This window comes from Ascaphus truei, chromosome 15, assembly GCF_040206685.1.
Source record: "Ascaphus truei isolate aAscTru1 chromosome 15, aAscTru1.hap1, whole genome shotgun sequence".
NCBI classification, from domain to species: Eukaryota; Metazoa; Chordata; class Amphibia; order Anura; family Ascaphidae; genus Ascaphus; species Ascaphus truei.
Window position 1 is genome coordinate 46,917,194 of NC_134497.1, and position 19,021 is coordinate 46,936,214.

At 47.1% G+C, this 19,021-nt stretch overlaps 3 protein-coding genes across 3 annotated transcripts in view; all 3 read right to left on the reverse strand.

Moving 5' to 3' along the window:
• Positions 1 to 19,021, reverse strand: part of LOC142466914 (uncharacterized) — a 608,435-nt gene that overhangs the window by 355,839 nt on the left and 233,575 nt on the right. The window lies entirely within an intron of this gene.
• LOC142466913 (uncharacterized) overlaps positions 1 to 19,021 on the reverse strand; it is a 276,622-nt gene that overhangs the window by 238,641 nt on the left and 18,960 nt on the right. The gene's annotated exons all lie outside the window — the stretch shown is intronic.
• LOC142466918 (uncharacterized) overlaps positions 4,128 to 19,021 on the reverse strand; it is a 28,149-nt gene continuing 13,255 nt past the window's right edge. Inside the window, exon 2 of the mRNA XM_075572543.1 lies at positions 4,128 to 7,148. Within this exon, the coding sequence (XP_075428658.1) occupies positions 5,779 to 7,041 (1,263 nt within the window). The 5' untranslated portion in view covers positions 7,042 to 7,148 and the 3' untranslated portion in view covers positions 4,128 to 5,778. The remainder of the gene's footprint in view (positions 7,149 to 19,021) is intronic.

Below are 19,021 nucleotides of genomic sequence, written 5' to 3' on the forward strand. Positions count from 1 at the left end.
CTGAACATAGACTTTGTGTAGCCTTGTGTGTGCCTGGCTTGTCCAGCCCTGTCTTGCTTTGTTTTCTACAGTTACCTCACGTGTACCGACCTGGCTTTGGATTTTCTCTGGCTCGTGACCCCTGGTTTATGGATTAACCTCTCGTGCACCGACCTGGCTTTGCATTTGGATTCTCTCTGGCTCTTTACCCCTGGCTTACGGATAACGACTACGTGTACCTCTCCTACCCTTGGAACCTGGCGAGTATTGGATTAACCCTTTTTCTTCATACCAGACCCAGCAACACTACAAACCACCTACTGGGCCCGCCTTCGCTACTGTAGGTGTGTGGCACTGTCCTTCCCACCTCAGTGCCGGGGTCAGGTCTTGTCTGTGGGCTCGCACAAGCGTGACAGTATGTTAAGCCCAACAAACATTGACCCCCCTGAGGTGGGTTTAAGCCAGTCTCGGTCTAAAAACCTGCCCCTGTCTGAATTTTCGGCCCTGTCTGAAAGATTCTCCCTAACCTTGGACTGGATCATGAAAGGGGAGGATCTGTCCCTGGTCTCCCTACCTGCTATGTGGCAGTCCCTCTGCGCTTCACGTTCAGCTACAAGACCCCTTGGGGTACCCCGATTTTCTTGTGATCCCCAAGCTGATGTAGCATGTCAGAAGTCAAAGCAGGAATTTTTCAAGTCACCAGTTTCCTACTCAAGTTCCCTTTCCTCTGACTCTAATGCTGTGCCTGATTTAACCCCTGCAAGTCAGCTCTGCGAAGCTCCCATTGCAAATGACTGTAGTGCTCAAGCCAAAGTTTCATTCCTACAGCCAAAAGATGAACTTATTATGCCTCCAGTTTCAGAGTCAAACTCTCCTTTTTCAGACCCTCATGCAGGATCTGCTTTAACCCATGCTACTACTCAACCTTTGGGTTTAAAGACAGACCTTCCATATTATGCTCCTCCTAAAGCTCAAGCTACCGAGCCTGTTGGGATTTACTGTTTTCACCGCTCTGCCCTAACTAAAATTCCCACTCCCGAGACCAGCGTCCCTGTCCCTAAAACCTTTGCAGTACCTAGTGTTACCCCTCTAGTTTCTCAGAAAGTTGAAATCCCTGCCAGTGTCTCTAAATCTCTTTCCTTAGAGCCTTCCTTTCCTGCATTGACAGATCAGGTTTCCAACTCAAAGTTTTCTTTCACTCCTCCCACTGTAAGATTTCAGCTCCCTGCTTCTGTATCTCAGAATCAAGTTTGTAAGCCAAAGTTTCCTTGTTTTCCTTTCCCTGCAAAGTGCCAGATTCCTGTTATTGCATCTAATGATTCTCCAGCACTCCATGAGTTAACCTGTACCACTGGTAAAAACCCTGATGTCATAGCAGCCTTCCCTTTCTCTGACTCCCCAGTAGCATGTGATATGCCTATCACAAATGTTAAAACCCCTGTTTTAAAGAGTACCCTCTCTGAAATGTCTGTTTTCTGCCACTGCACCTAAAAATCCAGTTTCAGAGTTCAGGTTAACCTTGTCAAAGTTTTGAAATCCTGTTGCAGTACTTAGCAGAAACTCTCATACACCCATTTCAGAGACCAGTGCACTTGTCTCTAAACCCTTTACAGTACCAAGTGTAATCACTGCTGCCCCTCAGACATTTGAGATTTCTCCCTTTGACCCCAAGCCTTTTTTCTTAGAGACACCTGCTGTAATTGGTTCTTCTTTTCCTGTTTCTCAATCTACTACTTCAGAGATCAGCCTTTCTGTCTCTGATTCCTTTGCAAGTTTTCAGCCCCCTGTTACTGCATCCCAGTATTTTCCAGCAGTTCCAGAGTTAATTAGTGTAAGTTCCAAAGCTCCTGATGTGAAAGCATGTTTTCCTCCCACTGACTCATGTAGTAAGTGACTTGCCTGTCACTAATACACCTGCTGTAACTCCCAATGGAATTGGTTCCTCTTTTGCTGATTCCCAACCAACCACTTCAGAGATAAGCTTATCTGTCTCTGGTTCCTTTGCAAGGTCTGAGTTTCCTGTTGCTGCATCTAAGGATCCAGTTGCTAAGTCATATTTCTCTCTCAGAGTTCCCTGCTATGTGTGAAACACTGACTCTCTGACTCTCCTGTAGTGTGTGATAGTGCTATTGATAATGATAAGACTCCTGCTTTAAAATCAAGTTTCCCCGACTCACCTGCAATGTCTGAGGTCCCTTTGACTTTTTCTAACACTCCTGCCACAAAGTTTTCTATACTATCTGCTATACCTACTGTGGATTCTCAGACACTCACTTCTGTGACAAGCAGACCTTTCACCAATACCCATTCCGGATTAAACGTACCTAGTCATGCCCTTGCTGTTTTGCAAATACCCAGTACTGACTGCATGACTGATGCTATGAACTCTGGACTGTCTCTCATGGAACTTTCAGCAGTACCAAATGTCTGTACTGATTCAAAGGACCCTGTGTACAAAACAGATTTATTCTGCACTGATTCTTCTGCAATATCTCCAGAAGCCAGAGTCTTTGACTTCCACTCCCAAGTCAACTTCGCTACCCATTGCTCCCTGTGTAGTACCTGATGTGCCCTGTCTGGACTTGTTGGTGCTTTCTTCTAAGGCCTGGGACCCGGCGGCGTGGGCGGCCACATGCGAGTTCCCCACCAGCAAGGGAATCCTCCCGAGCCGGTCCCGGTCCCCCCTGGCTGCACAGCTTACTACACGCTGTGGCGCGTCAGCCGCTATGGGATACAAGAGAATGGTGATCCCTAGCGTTGACGCGTCACGTGGTGTGGCTGTAAGCCAATGGGGAGGGGAGGTTTCGGGAGGAGAGTCTTCGGGGAGCGGGGAGTGAAAGCAGCGTGAGTGCCTGTCTGAGTGCGTGCGTGCCTGTCTGTGTGTGCGTGAGTGCCTGCGTGTGTGTGTGTGTATGAGTGCCTGGGTGTGTGTGTGCCTGTCTGTGTGTATGTGTGTTGCTTTACTTACCTTCAATCAGCAGCCCGAGCCATGGAGGGGGGGGTGGGGGAGAGTAGCGGGTCCCTCCGCTCAAGCCACGCCCCCCCTCCCGCTCAAGCTTCCCACTCCTGCTCCCTACAGACCGCATATCGCGGTCTGTGTATGTCAGCGCCCCGCCTGTATGCAGTGCAGACGCGCAGACTCTGGGAGCGGGGCCTTAGCCTAAGACTGTAGCACTCCTTTTGGACGTTCTTGCCTTGCCTGTGGTGCCAGTCCCCGCTTCTTGTGCTCCCACCGTGGGCACTGGTGTGCTTTTTTCCAGATGCTGTTCGGTGTCCCCTGTAACCTCTGAGGATGCCCAGACTTTGGACCTGATGTTCTCTAAACCTCACCTATCTAGGGGTGCTGACCTTCTATTGCAGGGGTGGGCAACCAATTTTTCAATGTAGCCACAGGTGTGGCGAATTAGATGTGAAAATAGCCACACTATGTAAGAATTTAGGTATTATGTTGCGCATGCGAAAATTTAAAACACACATTGTTTGAACAAGTTTATTGAAAACATGAACACTTTGACTACTCAGTAACAACTGCGTCAGACGCAAATGATGAAAACACACACACACAGTCGGTGGGGTGTCATGTTATTTATATATTCTCGGTCCTCCCCACCCCCCATCATCTCATTTCACCCCCCTCATCTCATTCCCTCCCAAATCCATGATCTGGGGCACAGCCAGGACGTGACTGGGTACATAACAAAGATACAAGCAGCCATTGCCAGCTGCCCGCACGCAGCCACACACACGTCGAGCCAGCCACACACACGTCGAGCCAGCCACACACACGTCGAGCCAGCCACACACACGTCGAGCCAGCCACACACACGTCGAGCCAGCCACACACACGTCGAGCCAGCCACACACACGTCCAGCCAGCCACACACACGTCCAGCCAGCCACACACACGCCACACGCACACACCCAGCCACACGCACACACCCAGCCACACGCACACACCCAGCCACACATACACACACCCAGCCCTTCATCTCCCCCTGCACCCTTCATCTCCCCTCAGCACCCTTCATCTCCCCTCAGCACCCTTCATCTCCCCTCAGCACCCTTCATCTCCCCCCTGCACCCTTCATCTCCCCTCAGCACCCTTCATCTCCCCTCAGCACCCTTCATCTCCCCCCTGCACCCTTCATCTCCCCCCTGCACCCTTCATCTCCCCCCTGCACCCTTCATCTCCCCTCAGCACCCTTCATCTCCTCAGCACCCTTCATCTCCCCTCAGCACCCTTAATCTCGGCAACCTTGAAAGCACCCTCCCCCCGTCCACCACCAATGCCTACCAGATCGCAGCGGCAGCAGTGGTGGCAGGCGGACGGGGGGCAGTGGTGGCGGGTGGCCGTCAGCGCGTCACGCTGGAGCGTGCTCGGGGGGGGGGAGGGAGCGCGTCATGGAGCGGCCTCGCAGGGGAGGGAGCGGGCGTCACACGCCTGCTGGAGTGGGCTGTGGTGTTGGAATGAGAGGAGCGCGTCACACCGCTTGAGCGCGCTCCTTACCACGGAAGGGGAAGGGGGGGGGGGGTTGAGTGTCCCGGCAGCCCTGTTCGCCACAGTTTTACAGCCAATTCGCCACAAGTGGCGAATGGCGACAGGGTTGCCCACCCTGGTTCTATTGATTGCTGTGCCACTGCTTTTTTTCTTTTGAGGAAAGCGCTCGCTGACAAATTCCCTTGCCGCAGATATTCCACTATGCCCAGAGGGTTCAGGAACAATTCCATGTCACCCAGATCACTGAGTGGCTCGCCCGGAGTTCTCGCCTGAAGGGGGGGGGGTACTGTGAGGAATCGGGGAGTGCGTCCCTTACGACGCGTTCCCTCCTCGCCTATTTATAGTACTGCAGCGGCAGCTGCCGAATATTCGCCCCCGCTGATGTGCGCATCACCGTTCCTATTACAGAGCGTGCACACACCCGCTCTTTCTATGCACGGTCACTGAGCATAGCTCCGCCCCCTCGGGACGCGCCGCACCTCCGCTGTGCGCGGTGCACGCGCATGACGGCGTGCAACGAGCCCCAGCTACGTGTCAAGCATTGCTATGAGCCTTATCTCCTGCAGCCTATCCTGGCATCTGCGGAGGCCCCGCCTCCGCTCCCTCCCCTACTGGTTCCTGTCTCCTATATAAGACTGCCTCTTCCTGGTATACCGTGCCGAACATAGACTTTGTGTAGCCTTGTGTGTGCCTGGCTTGTCCAGCCCTGTCTTGCTTTGTTTTCTACAGTTACCTCCCGTGTAACGACCTGGCTTTGGATTCTCTCTGGCTCGTGACCCCTGGCTTATGGATTAACCTCTCGTGCACAGACCTGACTTTGCATTTGGATTCTCTCCGGCTCTTTACCCCTGGCTTACGGATAACGACTACGTGTACCTCTCCTACCCTTGGAACCTGACGAGTATTGGATTAACCCTTTTTCTTCATACCAGACCCAGCAATGCTACAAACCACCTACTGGGCCCGCCTTCGCTACTGTAGGTGTGTGGCACTGTCCTTCCCACCTCAGTGCCGGGGTCAGGTCTTGTCTGTGGGCTCGCACAAGTGTGACATTCTCCCAGTAATGCTGCAACATTTCTCTGACATTTCTACAGAAAGGCTAATGGCCCATCAGATTAACACAGCAGGGATCCCTGGTCAGTTTTAATGGGACTGCCAGAGACCCCCGTTGTGTTAATCCGATGGGCCATTAGTCTGTCTGCAGAAATGTCACAGCATTACTGGGAGATTGCCCCAGATTTTCCAAGGCAGATGTTAGAATACTCGTGCCTGCACCTGTATGTGAGCGTCTTAGTCGCTGGTTATCCCCAAACATGTCTGGCTTTAGAGATAGGTCTCTCCCCTGTGTGTGTCCTCTTGTGTGTGTTCAGGTGGGATAACACTCTAAATCCCTTCCCACATTCCCCACACACATGCTGTTTCTCCCCTGTGTGTGTCCTCATGTGTGTGCCCAGGCTGGTTAACACACCATATCCCTTCACACATTCCCCACATATATGCGGTCTCTCCCCTGTGTGTGTCCTCATGTGTGTGTCCAGGCTGAATAACACAATAAATCCCTTCCCACATTCCCCACATATATGCAGTATCTCCCGTGTGTGTGTCCTCGTGTGTGTGTTCAGGCTGGATAACTGACTAAATCCCTTCCCACATTCCCCACATACATGCGGTCTTTCCCCTGTGTGTGTCATGATGTGTACTTTCAGGCTGGATAAGTCACTAAATCCCTTCCCACATTCCCCACATACATGCGGTCTCTCCCCTGTGTGTGTCCTCTTGTGTGTTTTCAGGTTGGATAACACTCTAAATCCCTTCCCACATTCCCCACATACATGCGGTCTCTCCCCTGTGTGTGTCCTCATGTGTGCCTTCTGGCTGGATAACTGACTAAATCCCTTTCCACATTCCCCACATACATGCGGTCTCTCCCCTGTGTGTGTCATGATGTGTACTTTCAGGCTGGATAATTCACTAAATCCCTTCCAACATTCCCCACATACATGCGGTTTCTCCCCTGTGTGTGTCCTCATGTGTATGTTCATGTGGGATAACCGACTAAATCCCTTCCCACATTCCCCACATACATACGGTCTCTCCCCTGTGTGTGTCCTCTTGTGTGTGTTCAGGTTGGATAACCGACTAAATCCCTTCCCACATTCCCCACATACATACGGTCTCTCCCCTGTGTGTGTCCTCTTGTGTATGTTCAGGCTGGATAACCGACTAAATCCCTTCCCACATTCCCCGCATACATGCGGTCTCTCCCCTGTGTGTGACCTCTTGTGTCTGATCAGGCTGGATAACACACTAAATCCCTTCCCACATTCCCCACATACATGCGGTCTCTCCCCTGTCTGTGTTCTCTTCTGTAGGTTCTGGTCTGATAAACAAGTCAGACTCTTCCCACTTTCTCCAAGATCTTTTCCTGTGGCAGTTGCTATTATATATCTTTTGGGATGAGAAGCAGTTGCATTGTTTATCAATTGCCTTGATTGGTTGAAAGATGCATTTTCTGTCATATTTATTGGAATGTTGCAAGATTGTTCTGTCCTCATCTTTTCCATATACTCATTTGGGTTTTTGAACTTCAGATGTTTGAGGAGGTAATCCTGACTGCTAAAAGCAACCTTGCAGTGTTGGCATCGATGGATTATTGGAGCTGGTCTTTGTACTAGATGAGACAAAAAAGTCACTGTTACACAAACTGTCTTACAAAAGGCCATGCAGGAGAGGTAAGTTGGCATATCACAAAAGGTTCAGGATGAAAGTAAACTGTAGATGTACATTGTAAAAATGAAGGGTTTAGCACAACACGTGCAGCATTAGGGCCCAGAGAGTAGATATGGTGGATCATACATTTTGGGGCCTATGCAGTAAACGTTCATAAGCCACTTATCGCCCAAAATGCCTACTGCTATTCAGTAAGCGGTGATAAAAGACTGAATCGCCCCCACAAAATTGCTTATATAAAAAAAAAAAAATCACTGAGCCCCGTTTTTCGGCATGTTCATAAACTCGCGCAATTCTAGTAGCAGTGATTAGGCTATGAACGCCTATCGCCGCTCTAGAATGTTGATTTTATCACAAAATCCTCACTCCAGAAAACTTTGGTGTGAAGGTGTTAGAAACCTGCAGAGAAGCGGTGAGATGGGACTTAGAAAAAAAAATGCATTTTTCCAGCCCAGGATTGATGCCGGGAATTTCTGTAGCTAATAGCCATTAATATTAGCACCAGAGACCTCTGGCATGAATCCTATGCAATAAAAATGCATTTACAGTAAACTTCATTACCATTGCGGATAGTCTCTGGGACCCCCTACTTCCCGAGATACAGGCCCCGTTATCGGGTGCCGTTATCTCGTATGCATTTACATGTCCGTGTCACCTGAACCGTGGCAATAAAATGCATAGAACATACCGGCACCCCATAACGGAGCATGTATCTCGGGAAGTAGGGGGTCCCGAGCCTGAAACCAATGCAGTTCAGCTCAGGAGACCCCCTGCTCATCTAAACTATTAACAAAATTAAAATTTATACACAAATTTCCAGCGACATTTGCACAGAGAGAGACGGCTCTCTCTGCAGCATATACAACTCGCCGGGAAAGGCCTTTTCAGAGGGTCGTTCATCAGATCACCGGCTAATAGCCCGTTTTGTGAATTTTGCTATGACAGGTAATCAAGGCTTTCTGAATACCATGATAGCAACGCTCATAAAAACTGTGATTTAAATGGCCCGGCGATTTTTTTTTTTTTAGAAACCTTTAGTGCATAGGCCCCTTTAAGTGGATCAAAATATTTAACGAGGTGGATCATAATATTTAACGATTTAAAAGGAAATCTCACTAGCTGCAAAACACCAATTAAAGTGGCAGAAATCTTTTCAAATCCTTTGATAGTTTCTGCTGTGAAAGTATAATTAAAAACTGTTTGTACAATGAATAGAATGCGTCTCATTAAAAGCTCACATATCAGTCATTGGGTGTTCCCATGTAGCAGGTCCCTAATAGTGTGTGTGTGTGTATGTATGTATGCCCAGGACTCCGTGTAGACTCACACACTTCGCCTTTGTGTGACGAAACGCGTAGGGTTGGTGAGGTCATTGCGTTGTGGGTGTGTCTACACGGAGTCCTGGGCGTCCCTGCGATCTTACTAGCTGCATTTTCAAGCGCTGGCAACTATCCTATGCATGAGCAGAGGACGTGGAGGCACTGATTGACTCAGTTTCCTGGCGCCAACTTGTGACAGGAGTTGGTGGTGGCTACAAGCTGTGCAGATGTACCTTGCCTACCTGGGACTCCACTCACCCTCGCAGATGACTACACACAGAGATTTCTCTCCCACGTATGTTTGCTTTTTTTAATCCTGTAAGTGCATTTCCTTTGGGCTGCAGTTTTTTTAATAAATGTACTCCTTAGTTTAAACTTTTATTCTGGACTTAGTTCTTATCACTAACACTTTATGGTTTGTAGTTATATATAGTTAAGTGTGTTGATTTTTATTAGTTAATATTAATAGAATGATATAAATATATTGTCACTAATATCCACCTGAGCGCTACATAATTTTGTGTGTATATATATATATAATTTTTTTTTTTTTTGAGATTGTTACTAGATGTGGTGAATCTAATTGGTCCCTGTGTCCGCCCGCCCATAGTCAGCCTCCCACATGACTCTCATTGGCCAAAAAGTACAATGACATCACTGGTACACACCTACTTCACTGTCAGACACTCACACACCACACCCCCAGAGAACCCCTGCTGAGTCCTTGGTAAGTTTCATCCATCTCACATTGTCACCCCTGTGTACACACACACACCTGAGACTATGACCCCTGTATAATATTTAAACTTCCTGCCTACTCCACACTCCCTCTGCCTGCACTCACGCCCGCCCGGGCTCTCCCTTAACTTTAAAAAATGCACCTCCATCCTCTTTAGCTCCGCACACACGCCCGGCCGGACCGCACACACGGCCGCCCGACACTCCCTGTAGCCGCGCAGCTTGTTTCACCCACGGCCGACATAGGCTGCACTCTACCTTAAGTTGCTGCATACAAAAAAATCGCATTCACGATCTTTACACCAACGAAATCACCATACACAAAATGTCCGCATTCAACTGCCTTCCCGCTTCACATACTGTTATTCCCATTACAAAATGGCCGCCCACCTAGGCCTTCAATTCACATTGCCACGTTCACCTACGCAGTCTTAATATCCATTATAAAATGGCCACCAGCCTATGCCTTACATTCACATTGGCCCTTCACCTAATTCAAAAGCCACCTACTCTTCAAATGTACACATTTCTTCCTTCAACTAAAACATTTTAAACATCACTGCATTTAACCCTTCCCGCGCACGCACTCTTCATTGCCTTCACGTTCAGAACATGTCCCGGTTTGCCACTTACAAATGTTGCCCCTTAATAACATAATAATTTTATTATTTACCTCACTGCATTTAACCCTTCCCGCGCACGCACTCTTACATACAAATTCATCAACTACGTATGTTGTACTTTCATTACATTTTATTCCTATACTTTTTATTTTAAACAACATAAATTTATTTTATCTATTTACATTCCGGGCAACGCCGGGTCTATCAGCTAGTATATATCTGCTTTGCTTTAAAGCTGTGTTAACAGCGAGCATTAGCTTATATGGGCTCCATGTAAGGCTGCGTCCAGGGTTGCAGCAGCCGTACGGAGGCACGCTGAGGCCGAGGGAAATCGGTTGCTTTCCCTGGCCTTGGTTAGGGGGGGAGGGTCTATCAGCTAGTGTGTATATATATCTCTCTCTCTCTCTCTATCTCTCTGCGGGTGCGTCTGTGGGCGTGTCGGGGGCGGGCCAGTGACGTCACGAAGCTGGTTTGCCCTCATTGGGCGAACCGCTCATGTGACCGGCCCTGCGCTCCCTTGAGCGCTTGAATCTAAAATTCTCCTAAGACCCACGCTTCCGCAAGCGTGCGAGCCCCTGCTAAAGCCGCTCTCATTGCGGCTGCAGGGGCTCATTGGTAAGCACCAGCGCTCCTCAGCACGGGTCAGCGCCTAACAATGAATTTTCAGACAAAGTGACACGGTGTGCTCATTTGCATGTAATTTCCCAGAATCCGTTGCTGCAGTGGAAGCACTGTATGCTGGGTGATAATGGTGAAAGGCAGGGTTGCAGACCTGCCTAAGGCCTCGTTCAGGGTGCCAGAGACAGGAGTTGGAGGGCGGGCGTTCGCGAGCGTCAGTCTGTTGGGCGATGTATGCACATCATCCCCAGCAGACATTTTCAAGAGTTGAGGAGGCGGGACTACAGACAGCAGCTTAGGGATCGGTGTTGCTGTCTTGAAATCATTATCAAAAATGATTTCATTGGCTGCCAAAGTACCAGTGACGCTGCTGCAGCTCGAATAAACAACTTGGGTCGTTTATTGAAACTGTAGCCAGCGTCAACTCCGTACTTCGGAGACAGGGCAGCTGCTACCCTGACAACCGCAATTCACTTTACATACATTGTTTCGGAATGCAGCCCTCACGTAAGCACGCCCTCCCTCCGAAAGCCTGCACGAGGCCTAAGGCCGAGTCCATAGAAGGACAGACCGCGCTGAGCCGTGCGGACGCTCAGCGCTGAGCCCCTACATCCTCAATGAGGATGCCTTGAGAGGGGGCTCACGCAAGCGTCCGCAGGCGCTGGAGTTTTCAGCCGACAGCCAAGCTGTTTTTCAGCGCGCTGTCGGCTGAAAACATCCAATCAGCGCGAAGCTGCGTCAACGTCACGGCGCCTCGACGTCGGTGCGTAGCGGGCGATTGGCCCAGCGACGTCACTGCCCCGCCTCCCTCGCTCTCCCCCCCGCCTCTGATCACGCCCGCTGGCTCGCCTGCATGGGCATGAAATCGGGCAGATTTCAGCAGGCGAGCCTCAGCGTCAGCGCGGCCCAACCCTCTATGGCCCCAGCCTAAGACAAGTGAATATATATATATATATATATATATATACTGTAAATATTACTGTATGTTCATTTGCATGTCTTAGACAGGTCTGCAACCCTTTCTTTCCCCATTGTCACCCAGCATCCAGCACTTCCACTGCAGCAAGGGATTCTGGGAAATGACATGCAAATGAGCACTCAGTGCCACCTTTTGTCTCAAGCTCGTATTACACAAGCCAATCCTCAAGCCAATGCATGCTGTTTTAAACACAGCTTTTACCTAGTCTAGTCTCAAACCTGCTTGCCATTAAGACCAGCCTCACACTGATGATACCCATCAAGGTTGAAACATGTATGTGAGTAGGTCTAATGGCTTTGCATCTCATCCCAGCCTCTGTTTAAAAGCTGTGTTTAAAACAGCATGCATTGGCTTGAGGATTGGCTTGTGTAATACGAGCTTGAGACAAAAGGTGGCACTAAGTGCTCATTTGCATGTCATTTCCCAGAATCCCTTGCTGCAGTGGAAGTGCTGGATGCTGGGTGACAATGGGGAAAGACAGGGTTGCAGACCTGTCTAAGACATGCAAATGAACATACAGTAATATTTACAGTTGCTTTATGCTTTACTGTGTAGGGTTTTTGTCACTTTTTTTTACCCACCATAACCTTAATGACAGTATATACATATATATATATACATATATACATATATACATATATACATATATATACATACATACATACATACATACATACATACATACATATATATATATATATATATATATATATATATATATATATATATTGGGAAAGGTGGTGAAGTTATGGATGGGAGGTACATAAACCCTGCATTTGCAAATTATACCTATCCCTACTAAGGGTTAAAGGCCAGGGAGGGTTTTGCAAAAGAAGCCAGGTGCAGATCACTTGGACTTAATTAACAGAGTGTAAGGCCCAGGACATAGTGGAATCAGCGTCGCTGAGCCGCGCTGAACAGATGCACAAAGTCCCTGCATCTGTAATCAGCGCGGCTATAGTTTCTGCCTCTGCATGCTTGCTGATGCGTGCAGAGGCTGAGAAAATCAGAAGAGACAGAAGAGTTTGAAATACATATGTCTGAGGGTATAAAACTACTTCAAACTCAGCATGGAGGATATTGTCAAGGCATTGCTCCAAAATACATCCACACAGCAGCAAGCTATCACTGCACAACAAGAAACTAATGCTGTCCAACAGCAGACGCACCAGCAGGCTGTCGCTGCACAACAAGAAACTACCGCTGCAATTACCGCTGCACAACAGCGAGCTGTCGCTGCACAGCAATAGACAAACAGGATACACGCTGAAGCACTAAGAGTGACCCATGCGGAACAGCAAGGTGCCATCCATGAGCTGCGACAGGAGATGCAGGCTATGTCTGAGAGGCTGAGCGGGGATCATGATGCAAGATTCCAAGGACCCAAGGCAATTCGGGCCAGTCATTGCCTTCAAAAGATGACTGCGACAGATGATGTTGAGGCGTGCCTTCTGGTGTTTGAGCACACAGGAGAAAGAGAGGGATGGCCGGCAGCTGAGTGGGCAAGCATACTGGCACCGTTTTGAGCGGAGAACCTCAAAAGGCCTACTATGGCCTAGAACCAGCGCAAGCCAGCGACTACAACAAGCTGAAGGATGAGATTCTGGCACGCCTGGGAGTGACTGCTGAAGTACGGGCGCAAAGGTTCCACTTATGGTCGTATTCTACTGACAAGGCTGCAAGATCCCAAATGTTTGCCTCACACACCTTGTCCGGAAGTGGTTTCAACCTGAGGTTAACTCGCCAGCCACATTGTGGAGCTTTTAGTGATGGACCTTTATTTGCGGGGCCTCCCTGCTACTCTGCGTCGGTGGGTCAGTCAAAGCGACCCCCATACAGCGGATCAGCTGATTACTTTGGTGGAGAGATATATCGCTGCAGGAGAACTCCTACGCCCTGCTCCAGCTGAACAAACCCGCAATTCCAAGGCCCAGGATCCTGCAAGACCTGGTAAGACTGTTCCGGGTTTAAGGGAAACTGGAGAGCCACAAGTATATTCCCAAGATTCCAAGGACACTACTCCAGGAGCCAGGGGCACGTTCAGACATAATAGATCTGGAAAAGGAACTTATTGGGGGTCAGATTATGTTATAACATGTTTTAAATATAATGAGGTTGGTCATACAGTCAAGGACTGCCCACTTAAAGATGAACTCATGGAATGCAATATGGATGAAAAGATGGGACCATACTCATTTTGTGGGTGTAGTGGGTCTACTAATAATGATGGTGGTAATAGTTTTCATTTGTGCTACGTAAAGGTGAATGGGAAAATGTCTCGAGCACTGCTTGATTCAGGAAGCATGGTCACCTTAGTAGCAAAGCCTGTAATACCGAATGTGAAAATAGAGAATATACAGAAGATGGAAATTATTTGCATCTATGGTGATAAAAGGGAATATCCCACAGCTCGAGGTAAATATTGGAACCCAGTGTGGTACCCTAAATTACTGGGTGGGGGTAGTACCCAGATTAGCCCATGATGTGGTGCTCGGTAGAGGTTTCCCCAACTTTCTAGAGTTATGGTCATTAACAGAGAAGGCAGCCCAAGGCTCATCAGAAAAGGGTCAAACTAATGAGGAACATGTCTTTCCATTTTCTGAGGTTGATTTGGAGAGTGACCAGGGTTGTAATGGGGAAGGGAAAAATCAAAATGACTGCCCTTTGCCGGTGTTAGTAGGGGACAACCCTGTTGACAGCAGTGAAGAGCCTAGTACTAGCACAGAGAAGGAGGATGATTTGCTGGACTTAGGAGTCAGTCCTATTAATTTTAAGAGCGCCCAATGGGAAGATCCTATTCTAGTCCCTGCTAGAGATAATGTCCAGGTTGTGAATGGGGTTGCTACGCAGCCAGAAAATGTGTTGCCTAATACCTACTTTGAAGTGATAAATGACCTAATTTATAGAGTAGGGGGAAAGGATTCAGCCATCACTAAGCAGTTGCTGGTTCCCCAGACGTTCCGTAACACTGTACTAAACCTAGCACATAGCCACATACTGGGAGGACATCTGGGAGTTGAGAAAACGAGAGATAGAATCCTTAGGGGTTTTTACTGGCCTGGGGTGCTTGCTGCAATAACAAACTATTGCTCCTCATGTCCTGACTGCCAGCGTGCAGACCCTTTCAAGGCTTTCCGTAGCCCTCTATTACCCCTACCTATAATTGATGTACCTTTTGAAAGGATAGCTATGGACTTTGTGGACCCTCTGGTAAAATCCGCTAGAGGGCATCAGTATATACTGGTTGTTCTGAACTACGCAACCTGCCATCCAGAAGCAATACCCCTACGTAATACCACTGCAAAGACCATAGCAAAGGAACTAATGCTTATGTTTAGCAGGGTGGGTATTCCCAAGGAGATCCTGTCAGACCAAGGAGCCCCTTTTATGTCTAGGGTCACAAAAGAATTGTGCAAGTGTCTTCAAGTAAAACAAATTATGACCTCAGTATATCATCCCCAGACTGATGGCGTAGTGGAAAGATTTAATAAAACCCTTAAAAGTATGCTACGGAAGGTAATTGACACAGATGGGAAAAATTGGGACATTGTTACCCTACCTAAATGTTCTCCATTAGAGAAGTGCCCCAAGCCTCTACAGGATTTTCCCCTTTTGAACTGGTGTATCGGCGACATCCTCAAGGATTACTAGATATAGCTAAAGAGACCTGGGAATAGCAGACAACACCTCATCGTAGTGTGATTGAACATATATCTCAGATGCAGGATTGAATGGCAGCCATCATGCCTATAGTCAGGGAACATATGCAAAAAGCCCAAGAAGCGCAGAAAAACAGCTATAACCGTGATGCTAGGGTCAGAGAGTTTGAACCTGGTGATATTAGTGTTGGTCCCTACAGTGGAGAACAAGTTTCTTGCAAAGTGGCATGGCCCATATGAAATCATTGAGAAAGTGGGTGTTGTTAATTACAAAGTAAGGCAGCCAGGAAGAAGAAAACCTCAGCAATTGTATCATATAAACTTGTTAAAACCTTGGAAGGATAGGGAAGTCCTGGTTGCTTTAAAGCCCTTAGAACTTCCCACCACTGATCCTGAGGTGAACATACCAGACACTCTGCCTGTACATAAGGAGGAATAGGGATGTTTTCTCTGTGACCCCCAGGGAAAACTAATGTCATTAAACATGACATAATAACAGAACCTGGAAAAAGGTTCATCTTAAACCCTATAAGTTTTCTGAAGCCCGAAGGGAGGCTATAAACTTGGAGGTGGAAAAGATGTTAAAACTTGGGGTAATTGAAGAGTCACATAGTGGGTGGAACAGTCCTATTGTGCTGGTTCCAAAACCTAATGGCACTTTAAGATTTTGTAATGACTATCGCAAGTTAAATTGCGTTTCCAAATTTGACTCAGACCCAATAGGGTTGATGAGTTAATAGAGAGACTGGGCAAAGCACGTTACCTGACAACTCTAGATCTAACAAAGGGTTATTGGCAGGTCCCTCTCACTGAACAGGCAAAAGAGAAAACTGCTTTCTCAACACCCAAAGGCCTGTTTCAGTATACAGTATTACCATTCTGGCTAAATGGTGCCCCTGCCATATTCCAAAGAATGATGGACAGGGTTCTAAAATACCATACTAGATATGCGGCGGCATAAATTGATGATGTTGTTATCCACAGTGAAGACTCGGAGTCCCATCTCCCAAAAGGTACAAGCAGTACTTAATTCCATTCGTGCCGTTGGTTTAACTGCTAATCCTCCCAAGTGTACCATTGGTCTGGAGGAGGCAACGTATTTAGGTTATTCAATTGGGAGAGGATTGGTTAAACCACAGATAACAAAGGTGGAAGCTATAAAAAAAACTGGCCCCAGCTACTTACCAAGAAACAGGTAAGAGCATTTTTAGGTCTGACGGGGTACTACAGAAGGTTCATCCCAAATTTTGCCACAATTGCTGCCCCTTTAACGGACGTCACAAAAGCAAGGTCCCCAGTTACAGTTAAGTGGTCTCCAGAAGCAGATCAGGCTTGTAAATCATTGAAAGAAGCTCTCTGTGCCCATCCTGTCTTGATAACGCTAGACTGTTCTAGAGAGTTCATAGTACAGACGGATGCTTCTGATGTGGGCTTAGGGGCTGTCTTGTCCCAAGAAAATCAGGGTGAGGAACACCCCATTTACTTTTTGAGCAGAAAGCTAAACCCACAAGAAAAGAACTATTCAATAGTGGAAAAAGAATGTTTGGCAATTAAATGGGCTCTAGAGGCTCTTTGGTATTACCTCTTAGGGAGAAAGTTCAGATTAATTACAGACCACGCTCCACTAACTTGGATGTCCCAGAGTAAAGAGAGAAACTCTAGGGTGACCAGGTGGTTCCTTAGTCTCCAGTCCTTTAATTTCACTGTGGAACAGAGGGCAGGTCTGAAATAGGAAAATGCTGATGGGCTTTCTAGGGTACACTCCTTGATGTCCATGGTCGCTCACCCCAGTAGGAATGAGCTGGGGGGAGGAAATGTGAAAGGAAAGGTGGTGAAGTTATGGATGGGAGGTACACAAACCCTGCATTTGCAAATTATACCTATCCCTACTAAGGGAAAGGCCAGGGAGGGTTTTGCAAAAGAAGCCAAGTGCAGATCACCTGGACTTAATTAACAGAGTGTAAGAAAGGGCAGGCTGGATCAGTTCTCCCCTCATTCCAGCTGAGAGAGCTGGATGCTACAGACAGGCACTGGCCTGCAACAGGTATTGCTTCATGATATTTGTTTTGTTGTTTGGTAAGTGGGAAGCCACCCAAAGATAGCTAGAGAATTACTGTCTAGTTAATGCTCAGATAGAGCTAGGATTTATTTTGGATTGATTTGGTGTCCCTTGATTTTGTCTGAAGTGACAATGAAAATAAAGCCTTTAAACCAGATCTGGATGGTCCTGTGACTGTGCTTACCCTAAAAGGCAGTGGGTTTTAAGATTCCCAGACAAGAACCCTGCAGACAAAAAAGGTATTTTGTCACAGTGTGTATATGTATTATATATTATATAACCTCCTGCGGCCGCAAACGCGGGATTTTTAAAAACGCGGGCGGTGCGGCGTCATTAGCGCTGCCTGGGCAATGCGGCTGGCGCGCGGGAAACTACGTTACAAACGGAGAACATCCCCGCATTTTTACGGGCATGTAGGAGGTTTAAAGGGGCCGCGGCTGTACATACTTACATATACACACATATATATATATATATATATACATATATATATACACTGGCGACACACTTTATTCGAGCTCGGCTAGTCCCACGATTTCGGGTATACCCGGGTGTATTGAGGTTTGTGACTGTTTTCTGCCCGAGTGCATTGAGGTATTTTCCAAGCAGGGATTGAAGCATTTTATTCCCGCTGGCTGCAATACTGCACAGTATATATATATATACTGCATTACAATTCATGAATTTATGCCATCTGGTAGACACGCGAAGCATTGCAGCCTATTAAATCCTAATCATTATCATTTAACAGATCAGCCGCCCGTCAGCCAGGCATGAACCCAGGCTGGGAAGGCAAACGCAACGGGGCTTGTCAGAGGTGAGGAGCGGCGCATTCCAGGTATCTGCCAGGTACATACTGGGTATTTGCTCGAATAAAGTGTGTCGGTGCAGTATATATATATATATATATATATATATATATATATATATATATATATATATATATATATATATATATATATATATATATATATATATATATATATATATATATATATATATATATATATATATATATATATATATATATATATATATATATATATATATATATATATATATATATATATATATATATATATATATATATATATATATACACACACACACACGTGTGTTTGTATATATAGATACATATACATATACACACACACACAAGGGCCCCACTAATACGGCGGGATCCGTTCTCAGGACCCGCCGTAAAGCGAAAATCGCCGTGTAACCGGCGATTTTTGTTAGGTGCACTGTAACAGGGGCCTTCCCTTGTTCAGAAAACTTGCCTCTAATCCAGCAGTGTGCTGGTTAATTGACCAGCACCTGGCTGGTTAGAGGTGTTAGAAAAAGCCTACCTCTGAGACAGGAAGTGAGACTCCTTGGCACATCTGTGAGCTGAACAAGGAGACAGACGTCTTGAGCCTGCACGCTGCCAGCAAGACACAGGGGAAAGTACTTCTAAACCTGGAGAACAAAGAAGCCTTCCCCTACAAGAAACAGATAAGACTTTCCTTTCTAAGACTTTTTGTATATCTGCACATATCAAGAAATATGTTTGGGGCTGGGAGACATGCTAATCTAAAGGGAGTTGTGGACTGCATAGGTTTCACTAGAAATACTCCCAAGTAGAACAGAAGCTTTGTTTGACCCCTTATTTGCATACGTTTGGATGAATTTTCTTGTGTTAAAGAAACAGGCGCAATAAAAGCCTATTTAATTTCACCTTAAAAAAAAGTCTCCATTGCATACCTCTGCACACGTCCTCTTACATATGGTGTCAGAAGTTGGGATTGAGGTGGCCCTTGAAGTTAAAAGGGATCCCCGG